A 25,533-nucleotide genomic window follows, 5' to 3' on the forward strand; every position below is an offset into this window, starting at 1 on the left:
GAATTATGACCTAATAAACACAATAAATCAACAAAAATCTCTTCACGCCTGAGTGCATTCCGGGTTTTGTACTCGCCCAGCTTAAAGTAACCGGCCTTTATGTCGAAAATGAATGTCAACATAGCAGTCAGACGATGTTTCTCAACTGTAAAATGTACCACAGTAACGCGACACGTGATAAAAAAGACACATGTGAGAAGCTGTTCAGTTAACATTTCCGACAATAAAAGGGACGAGTGGCTGAAGAGATACCAAGTAGAAAAAGAGAAGGCATACGGTAACCGGCCGGCTACAGTGTATATATTCTGGTTACTGAACTTCAGCTACTGAAGTAGATATGTGGATCATGACACTTGCTATTACTCCTATAACATAAGAGGCCGCTGGTCGGCTCTTTTTCTATCGGATATGATTTTGCCGTATCTCGCCGTGTAAAACCTCTAACATTGTTGGAGTAGAGATCACCACAGCTCCATAGAAAGCAATACACAGCTGATACACCATCGTCTGACCTCCATTGTACCCATGCCTGGGAATTACCTGTTAATCATTTTTTAACATAAATGTATCCCATTCACTGATGCTACTTCTTGATCATACAATGTACATTTAGTTATTGTTTAAAAATTCAATTCCTTGGCTTTTTGTAAAATTGATATTTATGTGCATATCTGCATGTGCATGTATCAATGACATGTTATATATGATATTTTTGAAAGGGTGAACTGCTCAAACCAAAATTGTTTCAGATGTCACCGGAAGCAGGCTAGTTAATCCTAAAGCCATATTTGCCAATAATGAGACGGGACTGGATAGCATTGATGTCTATGGATTTGATTATGACTACACATTGGCCTCCTATACTCCAGCTCTCCATCAACTCATCTACGATCTGGGTCGTGAGAGTCTTGTCAACAAATACAGGGTACTGTAGTCATAGTGACACATTGTCTGTTGCAGGTCAGACAGTAAAAGTTTAGAATCCTTTTGATTATTCCCCAACTCAGTAAAGAGGTGCTATGTATAGTAAGCAGTAGTCAGTCTGTCTGATAAGAGTTGATATGATCAACACGGAAACTGAACACTCATATATATATAATAGATCAGATGACCGTGTTCATGATTCATGAAATAATTCCAATATTTGAAATATTTTGAATGCATAATAAAAAATAGAATAAATAATAAAATGAGGCAAATGATGACAAGGAAAAAAGAAAAACCGTCAAGAAATATGGAAAATAAGGGATGTATATGAAATTTTGAGAAAAAACAAAAATGATATTTTTGTGACACACTCCCTGCTATAGACGCCTCGGAACACTCTTTATAGAAGTACAAGGGTACTAACATTTTGTTTGAAGATCGCTGTAGGGGTTTTCTGTTATTTCCCAGAGTTGAACATGTTTCATAAAATGCTTTCCACAATGCAAAACCTCATTTGAACTATGTCTATAGAAATTTTCCTCACTAATATTTAGTAAGTAAATGAAAACACACTGATTTCTTAATTGCAGTTTTAATAAGCTTTCTCAAATGTGTTTTTTTTTTCCCTTGCAGTATCCAGATTCCATCATGAACATAAAATATGTGAAAGATTTCTCTATTCGTGGACTTCACTATGATATACAAAGAGTGAGTTTTACTGTAATATCAGAGAAGTTTTATTTTCCTATTAGTATACAAAGGTAAGTGTATTCCTGTAATATATATGAATCCTATAGGAGGACTTCAGAAATTGTATGCATGATTGATGGATGCTGGAGAAAATCATGTTGATGATATGGTAATGCTTGAATTGACATATTTCTTTTGGTTGTCTTCATGGACTCTTCCTTTCAGGTAGATATTTTGCTGGAAAAGAGCCCTAAAGTTGTTTTGAAAATTTCAAATTATATTAAATTTAAGCCTTTTTTTTTTTCTTTTTTTGTTGTTGCAATTATGCTGTTTTGGATAGAAAAGTAGTTTTCAACAAGTTAGTTATTTTTCACTGGTAACAGTTGTATGCACAGTACTTTTTTTTTAATGTCTATGTTAGTATAACTTCATAATGTACTTTTAAAATACTGCATTTGTTTCAGTGACATGTCTACCTTGCTAATGTTTTGATAATAAAAGATAAAATATTTTACCCGTACAATTAGTTTTTCACTGTAATTGTGTATTAAATTTATCTTATCTATAATTTGTTCCCATCTTTTTCATCTAAATGTATTCAATATAGAACATATCTAATGGAGATTGTTTATACAATATGTATGATTTTCATTAATAAAGGGCCTAATGATGAAGCTTGATTCCTTCCACAACATACAGCTTGGTACAGTGTTCAGGTAAATAGTTTTACTACCATAAGTGCCTTTAGTGTTTAATATAATTTATAAAAAGATATTACTTATAAAATTTTGTACAAATGATGGGACTGACCCCCAAGGGGCCTGAGGGGCAGGGCCAAATGTGGTCAATTGGGCTATATTGATATAAACGACTTCTTCTCTGAAACCGAGCAATGGATATCGCTCATATTTGTCTGGTAGCATCACCATTATGTGGGGATTCAAAATTGTACAAATGATGGGGCTGACCTCAAGGTGCGTGAGGGGAGGGGCCAATGTGGTCAATTGGGCTATATTGATATAAACTACTTCTTCTCTGAAACCGAGCAATGGATATCGCTCATATTTGTCTGGTAGCATCACTATGGGGTGGTGATTCAAAATTGTACAAATGATTGGGCTGACCCCCCCAGGGGCCTGAGGGGCGGGGCCAAATGGCTTGATTGATATAAGTGACTTCTTCTCTGAAACCGAGGAATGAATATTGCTTATATTTGCCTAGTAGCATCACTATGGGGTTGGAATTAAATATTGTACAAATGGTGGGGTTGACCGCCCGGCGTCCAGAGGGGCGGGGCCAAAATGTGTCCATACTAATATAAGGGACTTCATTTTTGAAACCAAGCAATTCATATTGCTCATATTTACCTAGTAACATCTTTATGTTTATTTATACAGATTAAATCAATTTTAGATACTAACTGGGAAGGTGGTTATTTATATACATGTAATTAAAAAAAAAGTGTTTGTCATATTTCAATAATTTGATGAAATATCCAGGTGAGTGATTCAGGCCCTCTGGGCCTCTTGTTTTTTGTACATCACTGTTTGCTAAATTTTACCAGGGGTCTACAGCAGGTGCCAGACAGTGAGGTGAAAGCTTACTACAATGGAACCCATGTTGCTCTTAAGGACATGAATACATTCTATGGAACTGTAAGTTGAAACTGAATTTAATCATTTTTACTCCAATGGGCTTGCAACATGGTGTGACATCTAATGAATGACCTTTCTGTGTGACCTACTTCTCAATAACTAATATGACCAAGGTTATGATATTGTACCAGTAGCATTTGAAAACTAAATTACCTTGACATACATTCTAAGTTCAAACACCAGATTTGTTTAAAATATTTTAACGACTCCCTGGCCCATATTCCAAATATTCTCTGCACCTCAGTATCCATGTTATATTTCCTGTCAAATTAAATATAATTATGACTGAAGTCATGCTACTGTTTGAGGTTCAACTGTTTGACAATCTGTTTTAGGGCCCCAGGTACCAGCTTGTTGACCTGTTTGAGGTTCAACTGTTTGACAATCTGTCTTAGGGCCCCAGACACCAACTTGTTGACCTGTTTGAGGTTCAACTGTTTGACAATCTGTTTTAGGGCCTCAGGCACCAGCTTGTTGACCTGTTTGAGGTTCAACTGTTTGATAATCTGTTTTAGGGCCCCAGACACCAACTTGTTGACCTGTTTGAGGTTCAACTGTTTGATAATCTGTTTTAGGGCCTCAGGCACCAGCTTGTTGACCTGTTTGAGGTTCAACTGTTTGACAATCTGTTTTAGCTGGCCCTAGGCTCCGGCTTGTTGACCTGTTTGAGGTTCAACTGTTTGATAATCTGTTTGAGGGCCCCAGACACCAGCTTGTTGACCTGTTTGAGGTTCAACTTTATGACAATCTGTTTTAGGGCCCCATGCACCAGCTTGTTGACCTGTTTGCTGTTCCAGAGATGACACTGCTAGCGGATGTTACCGAGGTGAGTTTACATTTTGTGATACACATATATATTACATCAGTTTGATTATATATTCACTTGAGAACCTGTTGGGGGAATAAAATGGGTGCTCTGTGGTAAATAAGTATCTCATTTATCCATATATGTAAGGTAGGTGTTATGTCACACCCGATTTTATTGTATTTGCACCAAATTTTTTGTGACACCCAAACGGTGTCGGAGGATTCCACGTTTTCATATAGTAGTGCGCTTTGGCCCTACACCAGACATGGTGTTAGGGCCAGAGGAAACTCGGGCTAGTAAGTGAGGTGTCATCACCTTATCAGTCACATAATACAAGAGTAATTTCCCTTGGATGTAATTTTCCTGAATAAGGTCCCTTGTGATGTTCATTTATCCGAGTTATATTGTCTCCTATGTAGTCTTACAGTATATATCTGGTACTGCTTTAGCTGGTAATAAAAGTGGTTTGGGACTTTATTCATTGACAACCTAACATTATTTACCCATTGTTATCAGGTGACCATTAGAGCCTTTTAGCCTCTCCTTTAAATGTCAATTTTAAATATCTACAGATTCATCATTTTATCACCAAATTCCATGAATTATTTCATAGCATCAACACCTTGCTATCGCCAGAGGAGAAAATATTCTCCAACAACCAACATCCAGTATACATGAACACATACACAGTACATGTACACATGAACATGTATATATGTACATGTATGCAGAGATAAACATATTACATTGTGTGTTATCGATGTTTCTGATGTAATACCAGTAGTTCTGAAACTCAAGGATCAAAGAGCATCCTCGCTAAATTTCTGAAGTACATGTCAAGTTAGTTTTAGATCAATATTAAAAATATCATTATTGATTTTGCTGCCCTTAATTTGTCTTTCAAATTTCTTCCTTTCAGTTTTTTATGCAGAAGGAAATCCCATATGATCCTGAATATGTGTTTTATGATGTGAGGGTAAGTGTTTGACAATATGTGTATGTGTTTTATGATGTGAGGGTAAGTATTTGACAATATGTTTATGTGTTTTATGATGTGGGTGTTTGTCAATTTCAGCCAATTATAGATTAGCAGGACTCATGCCTGTTGAGTTGCGCGAGAGTTCAATACCAGTACAATGTTTTATCAAAGATGCGTTATTTATGAGGCTGGGGTGAATATTATGGAGTAAGATTCAGTTTAATATGGGATCATACCTTGAGCATTCTGTGCTCTAGTTTTGATATTGAAATGTAGCCAAACAGTTATACCACTTCATTAGTTCACCTGAGACGAAGTGTCAGTCAACCTATTGCGATCACCTTTTGTCCGGTGGTGTCTGTCGTGATTTGTGCATCATCCATCGTGTGTAATGATCTGCAGATGCCAACATCAATATTTGATGCTAATATTTAGAATCCAACTCAAAATCTTTACTCGGGGGGGAGCCTTCATTGTTGCTCTGATGATGACTCCACTGAGTTGAAACAATTCTCAGCATTAAAATTTCAATCTAATGAAGAAGTGCTTTTTGGGCTCTATAATATTATGAAGATTCGTGCTGTTATGATAATGTCAAATTACTAATTTTTTGTTTACAGTCAGCAGTCCAGGGAGTACACATGTCAGGAATTTTGCATGCAAAAATTATGGAAGATTTAGGTAAGTAGAGATATATTTAGGTAAGTAGAGATATATTTAGGTACAGAGAGATATATTCAGGTACAGAGAGATATATTCAGGTACAGAGAGATATATTTAGGTACATAGATATATATTTAGGTACGTAGAGATATATTTAGGTAAGTAGAGATATATTTTGGTAAGTAGATGTATATTTAGATAAGTAGAGATATATTTAGGTAAGTAGATATATATTTAGGTAAGTAGAGAATGATATATTTAGGTACGTAGAGATATATTTAGGTAAGTAGAGATATATTTAGGTAAGTAGAGAATAATATATTTAGGTAAGTAGAGATATATTTAGGCAAGTAGAGATATATTTAGATACATAGAGATATATTTAGGTAAGTAGAGTTATGTTTAGGTACACAGAGATATATTTAGGTAAGTAGATATATATTTAGGTAAGTAGAGATTGATATATTTAGGTAAGTAGAGATATATTTAGGTAAGTAGAGAATAATATATTTAGGTAAGTAGAGATATATTTAGGCAAGTAGAGATATATTTAGGCAAGTAGAGATATATTTAGATACATAGAGATATATTAAGGTAAGTAGAGTTATGTTTAGGTACACAGAGATATATTTAGGTAAGTAGATGTATATTTAGGTAAGTAGAGATATATTTAGGTAAGTAGAGATATATTTAGGTAAGTAGAGATATATTTAGGTAAAAAGAGATAGATATATTTTTGGTGTATTTGGTGATTGGCAAATATAGAATAAGTTTGCCATAAACATCAAGACCAAAGCAAAAAATGTTAATGGTTTTGTCATCCAATTTCAAGTTTTTATAGGAAAGTTGAATTAAGAATTATAAACTTTACACAAAAAATGTTCATGCAACTTTTTTAGGTCACCTGAGCTTTGTTCAAGTGACCTATTCTAATCTCCTTCTGTCCTTCGTCATGTGTCCGTCGTCCGTTGTGAGTCCGTAAACAATTCGCATTTTCGACTTCTTTTCCAAAACCGCTGAACCAAATTCAATGAAATTTAGCAGGAAGCTTTTATGATTATAGGTCCACCAAAAGTGTGAATTATATGGTCCCCACCCCCAAGAAGCCTGAGGGGCAGGGCCAAAAAGGGTCAAATTGATCTAAACTTTAATAAATCTTCTTCTATACACTCAGATCGGTGGAATCCAACACTCTTCCTTGATGGAAGGGTATTAAGGTGCTTTACCAAAATTGTGAATTTCGTGACCCTTGGGTCTCACGTTTGCCCCTGGGGAGGAGGTAAACTTTACTATAGTTTATATAGAGGAATCACATTTTTGACTATAATTTGTTGGATTTGTATTGGAATTCATTCTAATTTGGTTAACATTATCACCATGGGATGACAGTTTGATAGTATGCACATGTTGGCCCTGATTGACCCCCTGGGCTGATGGGCGGGGCCAAAAAGAGTCGATTAAAGTACCTTTAGTATTTCAAAACTCAGGTGACCATTAAGGCCCATGGACCTCTTGTTTCTCAAAAGTATGGTTGCTATGGTAACCTGCTACAATAAAAGCTATTCCATTAAAGAGCTATAACTCCTCAGTCATTTGGCCAATTTTGTTAATCTTTGGTCAAATTTATTAGTAAACAAAGCTTGTAATTCGACCCATTAGATTTTTCCAAATTGTCATAATCCAGGCCTCTGATTGGTCAAAATTTAGATATCGTCTGATTTTGATCAAATTTGGTAAACGGAGTATTGGGATATACCAAATAGCACTATATAGGTGTTGTTGCCATGACAACCATGCTGCTAAGGAAATTAGTCAGCCATTGGCATTATGACAACTACATCTGTACGTGAATTTCTGTTGTCGTCCATCAGCTTTCCCTTTATAAGCGACTTCTTTTGGAGAATGGACAGGCCCAGAGTCATGATATTTGGTTGAAAGTTCATTAGAGGTCTTGGAGTGATGTTATGGTAAAATCATGCAGAAAAAAATCGTAATTTTTTCGCATTTGACCATTTTGTGGACGGAATGTTATCGGCACTAAAATCCACTTTAAAAGTTTTGGTTTTTGGCACCAGAACCCACTTTAATTTTTTGGGTAAGTTTTTGGAAAGCTTGTAAGTCCAAAGGTATACACCTCACACCCTTCTATTTTGGTTTATACATCCATTAGAGGTCTAGGAGTGACGCACAATTTAAAAATGACATGCTTCTACATACATGAAAAATGAATACATAGTGTGATTGCTGCTGCCGGTGAGCTTCGCAATCATTGATTGCACTTAAATTTATATCCTTATCTCCACAGCAAAGTACCTGGAGAGGGGACCAGAGATCAGCCAGGTCCTTCACCGTCTCATCGACTCCAACAAGAAGTTATTCCTTATAACCAATAGTGGATTTCCTTTTGTGTAAGTGCATGTACATCTGAATTGAGAAAAAAATCTTAGAGATTGAAAATATTAATTTAAAGAGAATAAAAAAAAAATCTTGTTAACCGAAACTCATATGCATGTAGGGACCATGTCAATAGTTTACAGAACACAGGGTATTCAAGTGATCCTAAATTAGTCTTTGATAGAAAGGTATCGATCATGTAATTAACAACTAACATAACATAACACTCTACTTACCATAAAAACCTGTGTAATGTATGACCGAATGTCGTTTTCGGCCATAATCCTTATGTAATAATTGTTCTCCATGATGATGTCACAAAATATATCACACCAGTCCATTGGTTGCCATTCCTCATGTTTTATTTTAACTATAAGCATGAATACATATCTTGAGGTACATAGTTCTCACCAGCTCTCAGTCACACCCATATATCTCGATCATCCATACTTGGAACTTGACTGTTCACTGTCGACTCTAAACCAGAGTCTGAATATATATATAATATTAAAGTATCCAAGAAAACCTCCTTCCAATTGATATAGTCCTTCTAATGGAATCTCCCTTTCTAGTACATTCTCCTATTTTGGAATCCTAGATTCTTCTCCTAATGGAATGTTCTCCTTCTTTAGATTCCCCTTATTTTGTAATCCCCTATTTTGGGCTCTTAGCCCTTACTTTATAGTTACAGCTCATCCCTTCACTATTTACAATCAATATAAAAGTTGTATCTAAAAGAGGACTTCTTCTATTTTCTACTGATATAAAAATTACATAAAACCATTATCAAGTATAAATATTACCTTAGAAATACAGACTTATATTTACTGTACATTACAGCAAAAGCTACCCAGCTTCTAAACTATGTTGTCTATTGAATTATAAAACAATGTATAAATTCTAGACCACTTACTGCATCTAATGGTATGGATATTATAGTCCACATTAAAATAGTTATTAAGTTACTTATTGTTTTAAATATAAAACAAACACAACCTTTTTAAACTACCTTTAGCTTAGGATGTCTCCTGTACCATATGGTCACCATGGGGGACAGACCCTTCCCTTCAGTCAGGGGTTATGGGCCCAGCATGGCACTTATACCTATACAGTGGACAGCCTTATCCTGTTATGTATATACAGTGTGTATATTATATTTATTTACATAACATAATTAAGACTATTTCTATCTGTCATAAATGTATGCACTTTTTTGGCTAAAACTTATTGTTTTAGTAGGGGGGGGGGGGGGGGGGGGGGGGGGGGGTAGATATTGGAACCATACAGAGATCAGTTTTTAAATCGCCCTGCGTCCGTGGTCCGTGGTCCGTCCGTCCCTCCGTCCGTCCCTCCGTCCGTCCGTAAACAATTCTTGTTATCGCTAATCCTCAGAAAGTGCTGAAGGGATCTTTCTCAAATTTCATATGTGGGTTTCCCTTGGTGCCTAGTTATGCATATTGCATTTTGAGACCAATCGGAAAACAACATGGCCGACAGGCAGCCATCTTGGATTTTGACAATTGAAGTTTGTTATCGCTATTTCTGAGAAAGTACTGAAGGGATCTTTCTCAAATTTCATATGTAGATTCCCCTTGGTGCCTAGTTATGCATATTGCATTTTGAGACCAATCGGAAAACAACATGGCCGACAGGCAGCCATCTTGGATTTTGACAATTGAAGTTTGTTATCGCTATTTCTGAGAAAGTACTGAAGGTATCTTTCTCAAATTTCATATGTAAGCTCCCCTTGGTGCCTAGTTATGCATATTGCATTTTGAGACCAATAGGAAAACAACATGGCCGACAGGCAGCCATCTTGGATTTTGACAATTGAAGTTTGTTATCGCTATTTCTGAGAAAGTACTGAAGGGATCTTTCTCAAATTTCACATGTAGGCTCCCCTTGGTGCCTAGTTATGCATATTGCATTTTGAGACTAATCGGAAAACAACATGGCCGACAGGCAGCCATCTTGGATTTTGATAATTGAAGTTTGTTATCGCTATTTCTGAGAAAGTACTGAAGGGATCTTTCTCAAATTTCATATGTAGGTTTCCCTTGGTGCCTAGTTGTGCATGTTGCATTTTGAGACCAATCGGAAAACAACATGGCCGACAGGCAGCCATCTTGGATTTTGACAATTGAAGTTTGTTATCGCTATTTCTGAGAAAGTACTGAAGGGATCTTTCTCAAATTTCATATGTAGATTCCCCTTAGTGCCTAGTTATGCATATTGCATTTTGAGACCAATCGGAAAACAACATGGCCGACAGGCAGCCATCTTGGATTTTGATAATTGAAGTTTGTTATCACTATTTCTGAGAAAGTACTGAAGGGATCTTTCTCAAATTTCATATGTAGGTTTCCCTTGGTCTGTAGTTATGCATATTGCATTTTGAGACCAATCGGAAAACAACATGGCCGACAGGCAGCCATCTTGGATTTTGACAATTGAAGTTTGTTATCGCTATTTCTGAGAAAGTACTGAAGGGATCTTTCTCAAATTTCATATGTAGATTCCCCTTGGTGCCTAGTTATGCATATTGCATTTTGAGACCAATCGGAAAATAACATGGCCGACAGGCAGCCATCTTGAATTTTGACAATTGAAGTTTGTTATCGCTATTTCTGAGAAAGTACTGAAGGGATCTTTCTCAAATTTCATATGTAGGTTCCCCTTTGTGCCTAGTTATGCATATTGCATTTTGAGACTCATCGGAAAACAACATGGCCAACAGGCAGCCATCTTGGATTTTGACAATTGAAGTTTGTTATCGCTATTTCTGAGAAAGTACTGAAGGGATCTTTCTCAAACATTTTTGAAAGTTCTCCTTGGTCTGTAGTTCTGCATATTGCATCTAATTCTTGGGACCAATAGGAAAACAACATGGCCGACAGGCAGCCATCTTTGATTTTGACAATTGAAGTTTGTTATCGCTATTTATTAGAAATTGCTGAAGGGATCTTTGTGAAATTTCATTTGTAGGTTGCCCTCTGTGCCTAGTTATGCATATTGGATTTTGAGACCAGTCAGAAAACAACCTGCCCGACAGGCAGCTATCTTGTATTTTGACAATTGAAGTTTGTTATCGCTATTTTACAGAAGGTAATGAAGGGATCTTTCTCAAATTTCATATGTAGGTTCTCCTTGGTCCCTGGTGTTGCATTTTGGGACCAATCCGAAAACAACAGACAGCCATTATCGCTAAATCTTAAATTTTATATATAGGTTCCCCTTGTTTGAAAAGTACTAGAGGGCTGTTTCTGAATTTACACAGATTAGTAAGACTTAGAGGAAGGGAAAAGTAGAGAAAAGATCAATCTTACATGGAACCTATAAAGATCATTCAATGGTGGGCGCCAAGATCCCTCTGGGATCTCTTGTTTAGCTCACCTGGTCCGAAGGACCAAGGTGAGCTTATGCCATACCGTCCGTTGTCCGTCCGTCCATCCGTCAACAATTGACTTCTTCTTCATAACCACACATCAGAATTTGACCAAATTTGGCCAGAAGCATCCCTATGGGTAGGCGACTCAAAATTGTACAAATGATGGGGCTGACCCCCCAGGGGCCTGAGGGGCGGGGCCAAATGTGGTCAATCTGGCTATATTGATATAAACGACTTCTTCTCTGAAACCAACCAATGGCTATCGCTCATATTTGCCTGGTAGCATCATTATGGGGTGGGGATTAAAAATTGTACAAATGATGGAGCTGACCCCCCAGGGGCCTGAGGGGTGGGGCGGAATGTGGTCAATTTGGCTATATTGATATGAACGACTTCTTCTCTGGAACCAAACAATGGATATCTCTCATATTTTACTGGTAGCATTACCTTGGGGTAGGAATTTGAAATTGTACAAATGAAGGGACTGACCCCCTGGGGTCTGAGGGGTGGGGCCAAAAGGGGTCAGTTTTACAGCATTGATATAAAAGACTTCTGCTGTGAAACTAAGCAATTGATATCACTCATATATGCCTGGTAGCATCCCTATGGGGTGGGGATTCAAAATTGTACAAATGATGGGACTGACCCCCAAGGGGTCTGAGGGGAGGGGCCAAAAGGGGTCAATTTGGCTCTCTTAATATAAATGACTTCTTCTCAGAAATCAAGCTATGGATATCGCTCATATTTGCCTGGTAGCATCACTATGGGGTGGGGATTAAAAATTGTACAAATGATGGAGCTGACACCCCAGGGGTCTGAGGGGCGGGGCCAAATGTGGTCAATTTGGCTCTCTTAATATAAAGGGCTTCTTCTCTGAAACCAAGCAATGGATATTGCTCATATTTGCCTGGTAGCATCAGTATTGGGTGGGGATTAAGAATTGTACAAATGGTGAGGCTTATCCCCCAGGAGCCTGAGGGGCGGGGCCAAGAGGGTTCAATTGGGCTATATTGATATGAAAACTTCTTGTCTGAAACTAAGCAAGGGATATTGCTCATATTTGCCTGGTAGCATCCTTTTGGGTAGGGATTCAAAATTTTATAAAGGAAGGAACTGACCCCCACTCCTCCCGGGGTGCAGAGGGCGGGGTCAAAAGGGGTCAATGGGTTTAAACAACTTCTTTTCTGAAACTAAGCAATGGATATCACTCACATTTGTGTGGTAGCATCCCTATGGGTTTTGCCAAAAGTTAATTTTATTTCATGGATTAATGCATTTTTTGACATAAAATCCTCACGTACCCATATAAAATGCCTATGATATATTGACATAGCAATACCAGTGACAAAATTTAATATACTTAATCATCATTCTTGTTTCATATCTCATGAAATCCAGGTGAGCGATACAGGCCCTCTGGGCCTCTTGTTTAGCTCACCTGCCCTAAGGGCCTGTAGCATGCTGGTGTGAAGGGCTACTAAATTTGTTAAACAGAATGACCACCTCCAAAACTAGGCACGTTCCTAAATGACCCGGCTGTTCCTATAATAATAGTAATAGGACATGTAAAGAAAAGCAAACCAAACCAAAAGGCTGATGGGTTAATTTAAAGAAAATAAACAATATGCAGTTCTGCTATTTCCTTTTAAACTACACAGTATATTACAAATACAAAATGATAAAATTCTTTTAATCATCAAGTATTTATTCTTTCATTCAATACCTTTTAAAAACTTGTTGGCTTTTAATTGTCGAGGCTCTCAAAAACAAAAACTACATAAAATCGCAAATTAAACAAAGTCTAATTTGATATCCTACTTTATCTTTACGTAATGGGTGTTATTACATTGATGATAGAAATATTTGTGAATTTCAGAAATGCTGGAATGAAGTACTTGATTGGAAATGATTGGATGGATCTGTTTGAAGTAATTATCTGCAATGCAAGGAAACCAAAGTTTTTTAATGAGTCATCAAGGTAGGAAAATAAAGATGATATCATTGAGTTAAAATTGATTTACACCTGTCCAGTAACTATTATTGTAAAGTTGTGATGGATCTTGTAAATAATGCCATGGAATAACCTTGGTATCAAATTTTCATCTTCTGTTATCTGTAATTTAAATCATTGTCTAGTATTGAATTCAGTTTGTATTTTGTTTTACACTCCACTATCAAGAAATAATTCCTCAAAAATTGAAATGGATATTTCCAGTTAATTAAATATGAATTCCATTACCATGCATTGACATCAAGCTTTGAAGGACTTGTAACATCTTATAATGATCTCCTAATCCAAACTTCACCTGTAATTTATATATCATTTCATTATCTAGGTGTGAATTAAGTTAATTATTTGAAGTTATGCACTGCTTGTCACTAAAATGGTAGAATTCATAAACACCAACAAAACAAAACAAAATAGTTATAGTTGCAGCATCCTTAAAATGATTGCTTATTATGATAAAAATGTTTCACATTCTTTCAGACCGTTCAGAATTTATGACCCTTGTAAAAAGCTGGAATACTGGGACAGAGTTTCTCATTTACGCAAAGATCGAGTTTATCAGGAGGTAATTTTGAATTTAATCGTTAGATCGTAATTGATTATTTTATGCTATAAAATTTAGTGTTGGATAATTTGATAACTGATGCATGTCTGGATTGCCTACATGGCTGTATTATTTGGATGTATTAGTCTAAAAAACTCTAGACTACTCTTGACCTAGATGTCTATGGCGGATGTCGTCGATTTGACCTAGATGTGTATTGCGGGTGTCGTCACTTTGACCTAGATGTCTATGGCGGATGTCGTCAATTTGACCTAAATGTGTATGGCGGATGTCTTCAATTTGACCTAGAGGTGTATGGCGGATGTCTTCAATTTGACCTAGATGTGTATGGGGGTGTCGTCACTTTGACCTAGATGTGTATTGCAGGTGTCGTCACTTTGACCTAGATGTGTTTGGCGGGTGTCGTCACTTTGACCTAGTTGTGTTTGGCGGGTGTCGTCACTTTGACCTAGATGTGTTTGGCGGGTGTCGTCACTTTGACCTAGATGTGTATGGGGGTGTCGTCACTTTGACCTAGATGTGTTTGGCGGGTGTCGTCACTTTGACCTAGATGTGTTTGGCGGGTGTCGTCATTTTGACCTAGATGTGTTTAAAGGGTGTCGTCACTTTGACCTAGATGTGTATGGGGGTGTCGTCACTTTGACCTAGATGTGTATTGCGGGTGTCGTCACTTTGACCTAGATGTGTATGGGGGTGTCGTCACTTTGACCTAGATGTGTATTGCGGGTGTCGTCACTTTGACCTAGATGTGTATGGCGGGTGTCGTCACTTTGACCTAGATGTGTATGGCGGGTGATGTCACTTTGACCTAGATGTCTATGGCGGTTGTCGTCGATTTGACCTAGATGTGTATGGCGGGTGTCGTCAATTTGACTTAGATGTTTATGGCGAGTGTCGTCAATTTGACCTAAATGTGTATGGCGGATGTCTTCAATTTGACCTAGATGTGTATGGCGGATGTCTTCAATTTGACCTAGATGTGTTTGGCGGGTGTCGTGAATTTGACCTAGATGTGTATGGCGGGTGACGTCGATTTGACCTAGATGTGTATGGTGGGTGTCGTCACTTTGACCTAGATGTGTATGGCGGGTGTCGTCACTTTGACCTAGATGTGTATGTGGGTGAAGTCAATATTATGAAGCCGAAGATGCTTACCTACTCCACTAGAACACATGAACCATATTCATGAAGCCATTCTCATGCTCAAATATGAAATCTGTCCTCAATCCAACTTTCTTTAACTAGCTTAACTCATGAAATATCAGATTAAAAAAAAACCTAAACATTGAATGTCTCACTTTATATAATAGTCTTTCCAAATTCCTTGAAATCTTTGAAGAAAAATCAGATATCGGATTATCACCAAAGGTATATGAGTCTGAGCACAAAATGTGTATTTGAGTCTGAGCATGGTTTCATGAATATGGGCACAGAGTTTTATCATCCTGGTAGTTCAGGTCTCCATGCTAATGTGGTTTCTTTGTTCATATTTTGATCAATTTTGAGTTAGAATTACGGTTAAATGGATATTCTCTGTTGCTTTTGTTCAGGGGAAAATTAATTATCAATAATATTATCTTATCCTTTCAAATTGAATAAACATTGTCAATTTTCATACAAAGATATTGAATGTGGTAAGTAAATAAATTAAAGATGAAAAGTTCATGTTTATTGTTTTTGTCTTTTCTATTTCACAAGTCTTCCTAATTTTTTTTCCCAGGGAAACTTCAATTTTTTCAGACAGATGACAGACTGGCATGGAGCCAAGGTTCTGTATTTTGGTGACCACGTCTACAGTGATTTAGCGGTAGGTATCAGTAACTATGACACATTCTTCCTTGTTGATGTCCTTAAAAGTTTAATAAACTTGATGTTAGGCCAAGACACAATACTGCAGCTTTGTTTCTTCCTGTATGGACTAGACTGTTTTATTTTAGCTCACTTGCACAAAGGACAACTGTGAAATAAGTGAAATGACATTTGATTATTCTTATTCATGAAGCCTAAGGTTATGCTATTTGGCATATGACATACTAGATTTTAGGGATATGAATAGCAAATTGAGTTAGAGAGATGACCTTGGCCTAATTTCAAATTCTAACCAAGTATGTGATGAGATTGTATGATGTATTTTATAGGATCCTGTGTATTTGACGAGATTGTATGATGTATTTTATAGGATCCGTCACTGAAGCATGGCTGGAAGACAGGTGCCATTATTCCTGAACTAGAGGTAAACACTTTTAACAGTGCTAAGTAACAGTGCTTTAAAACTGATTATCAAATTGTAGAAAAGTGAAAATGTGAAATTTAAAACACCAAGTCCGGATAATTTCAAAGCATTATTTTGATTTCAATTTATTAGTGAATTTTAGTTAGTCATAATCATTAAGTTGATTAAAGTCAAGATTTCATAAAAACTTGAAGCAATTTATAGGTGGGAACACATCCTGCTTCAAGTTTAAAAAAGCCACTTTGTTCAGTAAACCAGTACTTAACATTAATTGTATAAATGTATGTAGCTTTAATTTTAGAACACTATTTACTACCTGGTTACTTGAGACCTATCAAGGAATGTTTCTTAAGCTCAATCTGTAGAGCATTATTATCACTAAGGTCCCAGTTTAGATTCCCAATGGGACAGGGGCCGCAGTGGCCGAGTGGTTAAGGTGTCCCGACACTTTAACACTAGCCCTCCACCACTGGGTTGCGAGTTCGAAACCTACGTGGGGCAGTTGCCAGGTACTGACCGTAGGCTGGTGGTTTTTCTCCGGATACTCCGGCTTTCCTCCACCTCCAAAACCTGGCACGTCCTGAAATGACCCTGGCTGTTAATAGGACGTTAAACAAAAACAAACCAAAAACCCAATTGGACTTTAATTAGTGGGTAAAACAACCTCTGTGACTTACTAATAGGTATATCACCATGGACTTTAATTAGTGGGTAAAACAACCTCTGTGACTTACTAATTGGTATATCATCAGGTGTTGGATTGATTAGTATGTACGTTTCAGTGACTAACTCTCTACCACCTTCATCAGACATCTGTCAAGCATATGTACACTGTCATGCTAAATGTATAAGATGGTAACATTTGGTGTTTTATATAATGGTATAAGTTTTAGCTTGGCAAAGTTGAATTTTGATGATGGATTAAATTAAGTTTGAACGTATAGCTTAGCAAAGTTGAATTTGGATGTTTGAAGTTTGAAAGGATAGCTTGGCAATGTTGAATTTTGTTGTTAGATTTGAAAATATAGTTTTGCAATGTTGAATTTTGATGTTTGAAGTTAGAAAGTATAGCAGCTTTATTAGCTTAGCAAAGTTGAATTGTGATGTTTGAAGTTTGAAAACTGTAGAAAAGATTTTTCTGTGAGGATAGCACTGCTCTTTTTTTCAGACAGAGATCGGCAAGTCAAACTCAGACGATTTCCAGGCGGCTGTGAGATGGTTGTGTGTGCTCCAGAATCTGATCGAAGAAATACAGGTATGATGTTTTTATTTGTTTGAATGACAGTTTCTTTGATAGCGGTGGCCGAGTGGTTAAGGTGTACCAACACTTTATCACTAGCCCTCCACCACTGGGTTGAGAGTTCGAAACCTACGCGGGGCAGTTGCCAGGTACCGACCGTAGGCAGGTGGTTTTTCTCCGGGTACTCCGGCTTTCCTCCACCTCCAAAACCTGGCACGTCCTTAAATGACCCTGGCTGTTAATAGGACGTTAAACAAAAAAAACAAAAAAAACAAATCTTTGATAGCTAATTAGAAATACAGGTATGATGTTGTCATTTGTTTGAATGACAGTTTCTTTGACAGCTAATTAGAAATACAGGTATGATGTTGTCATTTGTTTGAATGACAGTTTCTTTGACAGCTAATTAGAAATACAGGTATGATTTTGTAACATTAATATTAAAAGTATTCTGATGACAGTTTCCTTTACATTAAATCAGAACAAATAAATATAACCCTGGTAAATACTAGCCGCAATATACCGCTCGGCTAGAGAGATCTTCTCTTTAGCGCAATCGGTTGAGCAGTAAGACTAGTAAGCCAGAGGTCCCGGGTTCGATCCCTAACAGAGGCAGTGATTTATATTTAATTAATCAAGCGCTCTGTTGCATTGGCGCCCATGTAGGGACTCAGGAATGATACTCATCGCTGCTTGCGAAAGCATCGCTGTTACCCCTGGAAACTCGAGGACGAGTTCTTTCCTGGAGGGGGAGTATGTAACCCTGGTAAATACTAGCCGCTATGTACAGCTCGGCTAGAGAGATCTTCTCTTTAGCTCGATTGGTTGAGCGTAAGACTAGTAAGCCAGAGGTCCCGAGTTCGATCCCTAGCGGAGACATTAATCCTGCGCTCTGTTACATAAATATAGCTCGATCTTCTGTTATGTCAAGTACTAATAATCTTCTATCTTCATGTCACCAGGTTGTTGAGAAAAAATCACACTCAAGCAATTTCCTTTTACAGGGATATTTGTATTGTTGATTTGCAGTAAGGTTAAAATGAGAATTCATTTGATAATATTAACATCTGGCACCCCTAGTCTCCTGTTACTTCAATGCTAATCTGGGCTGTATCTATGAGCACAATAGATGCAGTGCAGATCACATGACATGACTGTTACATCAATTTGATCAATGTCACAGAAATGCTTTGTAATGCACTACAGATGAATCAAACATGGTAACTACTCTGATTGAGAACAATTGCGCTACTATGTCATTATTTTGGCACTATATGCTTATCATGCTCATGGCTAGGCTTAGCGCTGAGTGTCAGATGCTTGTACATTTAAATCAATCACAGAAATATATTTGATTTAAAGAAATGGCAGGTCAAAAATAAAGCACATATTTGTTAAAGACAGAGTTAGTAAGAGAGAAAGTAAATTAGATTAGACATAAATATAACAATTGAATGCTTAATTCAACATTTAGTTGTTAAATGACCATTGTTACAGGTAAATTAACACTAAGAGGTCAAGCAATCATGAAACCACAATTTCATCCCTGTACAAATTAACTTTTCATAACCTCCTAGAGCAAGTACCTGTAGTAATATATCTCCTCAAGGTGGTTGTAGCAGACTTGGATAAAAGGCGACAAAGTTCATTAAAATGAATCATGTTGACCCAATTTCAAGGTCACAGTGATAAAATGTATTTCAGTCTTAAATGACTTATTGATATTCTCATGAATTGAGAGCCCAAGGGTCATGACATCTGGCCAGTAACATGCTGGAATGAAGGGCTGTCGAGTTTGTTCAATTAAACAACCTTGACCTTCTCTCAAGTAAGCAATCTTCTTGCTGTCACCATAACTGGGATCTTCAGTTTAAGTTTATTTGATTATAGATTTTCATCTTTTAATGCCAGGTTGACCAATGTCCAGAGGTAAAGGAAATCCTACATGTGTGGCTCCAAGAAAGAGATGAAATAAGGTAAGGGTAAACTTTGATACCACTTTCAGAATTTCAGTCAATATATATCTACCAATAAGTCCACGCCTTTTAATAAAACAAATGGAGTATGATAGTTTTGTGAAAAAATGGTCTATATAAGTGAATAATTTTTCAGATCTTCTTCACACATATCATAACATGTACTTAAAAGTAAGTCAAAAGTTTTTCTTTTTTTATACCTTTAAACACAATATATTAAAATGAGAGAAAGCGTGAGTAGAAGGTTGTTTGTTTGTTTGTCTCTGTATTCTAAAAAAAAACAACCAATCCTTTTTTTTTTCTATTCATCACTTAATACGTATTGTACATCTTACTGCTGTAATGATAGGTCTGTATTATTATACCATGTAATATAATGTACCTGTATGTATACTATATGTAAAAGGATGAATAAAAAAGATTTCAAAACTGAAAAAAAAAAAGAAAAAAAAAAGTCCACCCACATATATTACACTTCAGTAAAAATGCTAACAAATCCCATTGTCCTACAATACCCTCTACTTTGAGTCAAAGTCTATATGTTGTCCATGATAAGTATTTATTACTTGGTAAGTATGGTAATATGCACTGTTGCTGGGGTGAATAAATAGTCAATTGGACCTTGAAAGATATGTTTATAGGGGCACAGTCAAGACCGTTTTTGAGAAGAAGTGGTTTCAAGATTTTAGGCTATTTGACCCCTGTGACCTGTAGAAGAGCAGGTGAGCTTAAGCTTTGACGTGGAATATATTCAAGTCACAGTTGTCAAATCAGCTAAAATCTTCTCTATAATCAAGAGGCCCAGGGATTTGATATAAGGTCCATAGCATGCTAGGTAAAAGGACTACAAAGTTTGTTCAAATGAATGACCTTGACTTTTTTCAAGATCACAGGGGTAAAATAGGCTGTAATATTTACAGGACTTCTTCTCAATAATCAAACAGTCAATAAAATTGATATTGGATCTGTAGCATGCTAGGGTAAAGGGCAACCAAGTTTTTTCAAATAGTTGACCTTGACCGACCTTCAAGGTCACAGGGGTCAAATAGGCTAAAATCTACAAACGACTTCTGCTCAATAACCAAGAGGCCCAGGGACTTGATATTGGGTCTGTAGTATATTTGTTCAAATGAATGACCTTAACCTTCATTCAAGGTCACAGGGTCAAATAGACAAAATATGTCTAAGACTTCTCACTTACCAAAAGGTCCAGAGACCTGATATTTGGTTTGTAGCATGTTTGGTTGAAGGACTAGGAAGTTTGTTCAAATTAGTGACATTTAATATAAGATGTACTTATATTTGTCACTGATTGCAAGAAATGTAGACATTTAGATTCTTTGTCCATACATCAACATCAAGTCTCTAGTCTGTTCATTTGTCAAACAGTCTAACAAACAACTCTTGTCCAACCACACATATGATTTTGAATATCATAAAAAAGTGGCCTTCTATTTCTTTGAATTGTCTTCCTTTAAAAACCCAGATTTATTATTGTTTTCTCGTTTGTAACATATTTATATTCTAATGAACATAAGAAAAATGTAACACACATCTAAATGTAAATGGAACAAACTCTATTACGAATATTTATAATCCAGCATTCTTAGCCAACCATCTGATAATGGCGGGCTATTCAAATCGCCCTTGTCCGCGGTCTGTCTATACATCCATGGTCCATTCCTAAACAATCATTTTTATCGCTATTTCTCAAGCGACTGGAAGGATATTTCTCAAACTTCATATGTAGGCTCCCCTTGGTCCCTAGTTGTGCCAATTCAATTTTTAGTCTGGTTTGGAAAACAAAATGGCCAACAGACTGTTATCTTGGATTTTCGCAAGTATTACCTTATCTGATTCGTCCATCGCCGTGCGCCTCCGCAGTACACTGTCCTCAGTGTGTAAACTTTTCACATTACAAACTTCTTCTCAAGTTCCACAGGTGGGACTAAACTCCTAGAATGATCCTAAGATGGTCCTGACCAAGTGTTATTATTTTTTTCATGTCAGTCCGAAATCCGAGTTTGCCACCATAGAAGTCCTCTTGAAAAACACATTTTTAACTTCTTCTTCAATTCAGCTGGAATTTGGTGGGAATGTTAAGGTAGGGGAGCAAACAAAGTGTTGTTATTTTTCGGCCTGCTCAAATCTTTGACATGGACCCACGTGTACTGTGACCATTTTGGAGCACTATAGCCAGTCATGGTTTTCCTAAACAACTTCTTCTCAAATTCCACTGGGTGATATTCAGCTTTCACTTACCTAATGATCCTGAGATGGTCTTGACCAAGTGCTAATATTTTTCGGTTTGGTCCACCATGGCAGACATCTTGAAAAAGACATTTTAATCTTCTTCTACAGTTCAACTGGTGCCATTGAGCTGGAAATTGGTAGGGATGTTAAGGAAGGGGAGCCAACAAAATGTTGTTATTTTTCAGCCTGGTAAAATTAAACCTTTGACATGGTGGCCATTTAGTAACATGTTTGAGCGATTATGGTTTTCCTCAACAACAGCTATTTCAAACTTCTTCTCAAGTTCCACCTGTTGGATTTAGCGCAAACTTGTCTGAAATGATCCTGAGATGGTTTTTACCAAATATCTTCTTTTTTTTTCGGTTGGTCAAAAATCCGAGATGGCCACCATGGCTGCCATCTTAAAAAACACATTTTAAGTTTCTTTTCCAGTTCCATTGGTACCATAGAGCTGAAAATTTGTAGGAATGTTAAGGAAGGGGAGCCAACAAAGTGGGGTTATTTTTTGGCCTTGTACAAATTTTACATGGCAGCTATTATGGCCATTTTGTAACATGATTGCTCAATCGTGGTTTTCCTTAACAACACCTATTTTAAAGTTCTTTTTCTTTTTTAAATTGAATTTCATATAGTTATAAATTTATATAGTGTTATATAGTGTACTGTAATCAAACTTTATTCATGCTTGGTCCTTCGTTTATGGCCATAAAATGTTGAACCTCTATATAAAGGACACCTCTCTGTAAAGGACACTTTTACCTTGTTCCTTAGTTGTCCCTTATACATAGGTTTGACTGTAAATTGTTATAAGTCCTAAATGACTGAATGGATTTTTAAGAAATTTGAGCAATGGAGATCGAATATTGTACAAACAAGAGGGAATGGCTCCCTTAGGGCTGGAGAGAGGGGGTCAAATGCCTCTAATAAAGAAAATATAGCAAAAAAAAACCTTTAAAATCCTTCTTCTTTAAGAATGACCGGATTTATTCCACCTGTTGTTTGAACCATTATTGGGAGAAACAGCTGAAAACATGGCAAAATATTATCCTGCCATAATATCCAAAATATCCAGGTGAGCATTGCAGGTCGTATGGGCCTCTTGTACAATTTCATCTTCAGTTAACAGTAGAGTTTATTCCTGATTTGAGGATTGATGTATATTTACAGAAACTTCACAAAGAGCCTGTTTAACCCTAGATTTGGCAGCATATTCCGGACGTACCATAACCCAACATACTTCTCACGAAGACTGGCACGCTTCGCTGATATCTACATGTCGAGTGTAGTCAATCTTCTGGAGTATCCTGTTGACCATACATTCTATCCTCGCAGGATGGCCCTTCCCCACGAATCACCTACTTACAGCAACATACAGTAACAGGACTAGTGAGGTCTACCAAAGGGAAACAAACAGCAGGAAAAATTTACAAGGGAGTGAAAGCAGATAAAGTTAGGGTTGGGAAGGGTTATTGACTGAATGAGAAGAAGATAAATTTAGGGTTGGGAAGGGTTATTGACTGAATGGGAAGAAGATAAAGTTAGGGTTGGGAAGGGTTATTGACTGAATGGGAAGAAGATAAAGTTAGGGTTGGGAAGGGTTATTGACTGAATGGGAAGAAGATACATTGAGGGTTGGGAAGGGTTATTGACTAAATGGGAAGAAGATAAAGTGAGGGTTGAGAAGGGTTATTGACTGAATGGGAAGAAGATAAAGTGAGGGTTGGGAAGGGTTATTGACTGAATGGGAAGAAGATAAAGTTAGGGTTGGGAAGGGTTATTGACTGAATGGGAAGAAGATAAATTTAGGGTTGGGAAGTGTTACTGAATGGGAAGAAGATAAAGTTTGGGTTGGGAAGGGTTATTGACTGAATGAGAAGAAGATAAATTTAGGGTTGGGAAGGGTTACTGAATGGGAAGAAGATAAAGTTTGGGTTGGGAAGGGTTATTGACTGAATGAGAAGAAGATAAATTTAGGGTTGGGAAGGGTTATTGAATGGGCATTAACAAAGTAAAAGTAGGATTATTGAAGAAAACATATAAGTACGAGGGGTTTTAGATATTTGAGTTTGGGTTCTGATTAATGTGTTCAGAAAATGTTTCCATGTCAGGAAATTAGAATATGGACATGATTGTTAATGTTTGTAGAATTTGTGCTTAATCTTTACTTTGAACGAAGCATTTTGCATTAGAGAGAATGCCTGGAAAGTAATAATTTAGCTTCTCGATCCGTGTCTGATCTTATCTGGTTAATTTATATAGGAATTCCAATTGAATTTTTGAAATGGAAAGGTCATGTTAGCATATTATTTTTGAAATTCAAGAAAACCAAAAAATAGATGGATTTGAGTATTTCAATTTTTAATGCCCAACTGCCAGTTTTCCTATGTGTCTTCCACTTGCTATATCTCCTTTTTGTGATATTTTTTTAAATACAGTGTATTTCTTGATATTTTTTTATAGACACTTCAATTTCTCCGATTTGCATGCCGATATCTTTTTACCTACTGTGTTCTGTATGAACTGTTTTAGGAATTTCAGACTTTAATAGAACTACAAGTATTATGCACTGCTTTAATATATTTACAGTTGAATGAGATCCCTAAATGCTTTACCATATATCAATATATGAACAAAACCATCAAGTTTTTGTATCCTTATTGGGAGAGCATTATGTTTTTGTAACAACGAACACTTGTCAGTTTGAGGTCTTTTTAGACAAATAGTAGATAGTTCCAAAGATCCTTGGTCTGTTGCAATTTTCCTTGTTATCTGTGTAAAGTATTTATGTTTTTGTTTGTTTTTGTTTTTGTTTTTGCAGCACAATTCACAGATTTTAAGTTTCTTGTACTAAAACTGCAAGATTGCAGCATTATATGTATAGCCACCTATATCAAAGTACATTACCATATTTATATGCAAATATGTCCCTTTCTTCATTAAGGAAGCTAAGAGTCAGTGTGGATCATAAGTATTTGCCCTCCCCAAACTTTAATTCTATACTACATACCTTTTTATCCCCTGCTTTCAAAAAAAGGGGGTATTAATTTGGCCTGTCTGTCATTCTTCTTTTCCATGCAATGACTGAAACAAATCATAACAGATCTTCTTCAAACTTGGTAACAAGGTTAAATGCCTGAAGGGCTAGCTTAGCCAGGTTTGATTGCCACTTGTGCCAGAGTTTATTTACCAGAGTTATGGCCCCTTGATGAACGAAATGTCTGGTTTTCTGCTGTTTCCATGTACTGACTTCCACAAATATTATCTGATTATCATCAAACTTAGTAACAGAGTTATCGCCCCTTAATTTATGAAAAACATAGTTATTTGCCATCAAATAACTCCTACAAATATTTTCTAAAGTGGGGCCATGGTGGTTAATTTGTCCCAACACTTTATCACTCTGGATTGCGAATTCGAAACCCATGTGGGGCAGTTGCCTGGTAGTGACCGTAGGCCGGTGGTTTTTCTCCAGGTTGTCCGGCTTTCCTCCACCTCCAAAACCTGGCACGTCTTTAAATGACCCTGGCTGTTAATATATTTATAGTAGATCGTTTAACAAAATAAACAAACCAAATTCTGAAAGTCTTCAAACTTAAAACAGGATTGATCATAGCAGATGAGAAGTCCTGCAAAATCTGTTTACTTTATCCAGTATGACATGTTTAAAGCTTTACTTTTACCTTTAAGTTTCAAGCAATACATTTTTGTTCAAGAGATCTTATCATTCTGTCCACCTACATGTTTACACCTACGT

General features: G+C 36.8%; 1 protein-coding gene across 1 annotated transcript; it reads left to right on the forward strand.

The window, feature by feature from the left end:
• Positions 1–108: 108 nt before the first annotated feature.
• Positions 109–25,260, forward strand: LOC117342266 (5'-nucleotidase domain-containing protein 3-like). Its single transcript, XM_033904356.1, has 16 exons — positions 109–277; positions 750–925; positions 1,561–1,635; positions 2,278–2,333; positions 3,182–3,272; positions 4,030–4,098; positions 5,000–5,056; positions 5,680–5,740; positions 8,028–8,130; positions 13,381–13,482; positions 13,993–14,077; positions 15,798–15,884; positions 16,257–16,310; positions 17,479–17,565; positions 19,462–19,526; positions 22,947–25,260. The coding sequence occupies exons 1-16, from the start codon at positions 109–111 to the stop codon at positions 23,155–23,157; spliced, it is 1,548 nt and encodes a 515-aa protein (XP_033760247.1). The 3' UTR covers positions 23,158–25,260.
• Positions 25,261–25,533: the final 273 nt, after the last annotated feature.

The sequence above is a fragment of the Pecten maximus genome, chromosome 14 (genome assembly GCF_902652985.1).
Source record: "Pecten maximus chromosome 14, xPecMax1.1, whole genome shotgun sequence".
In the NCBI taxonomy this organism is placed as follows: Eukaryota; Metazoa; Mollusca; class Bivalvia; order Pectinida; family Pectinidae; genus Pecten; species Pecten maximus.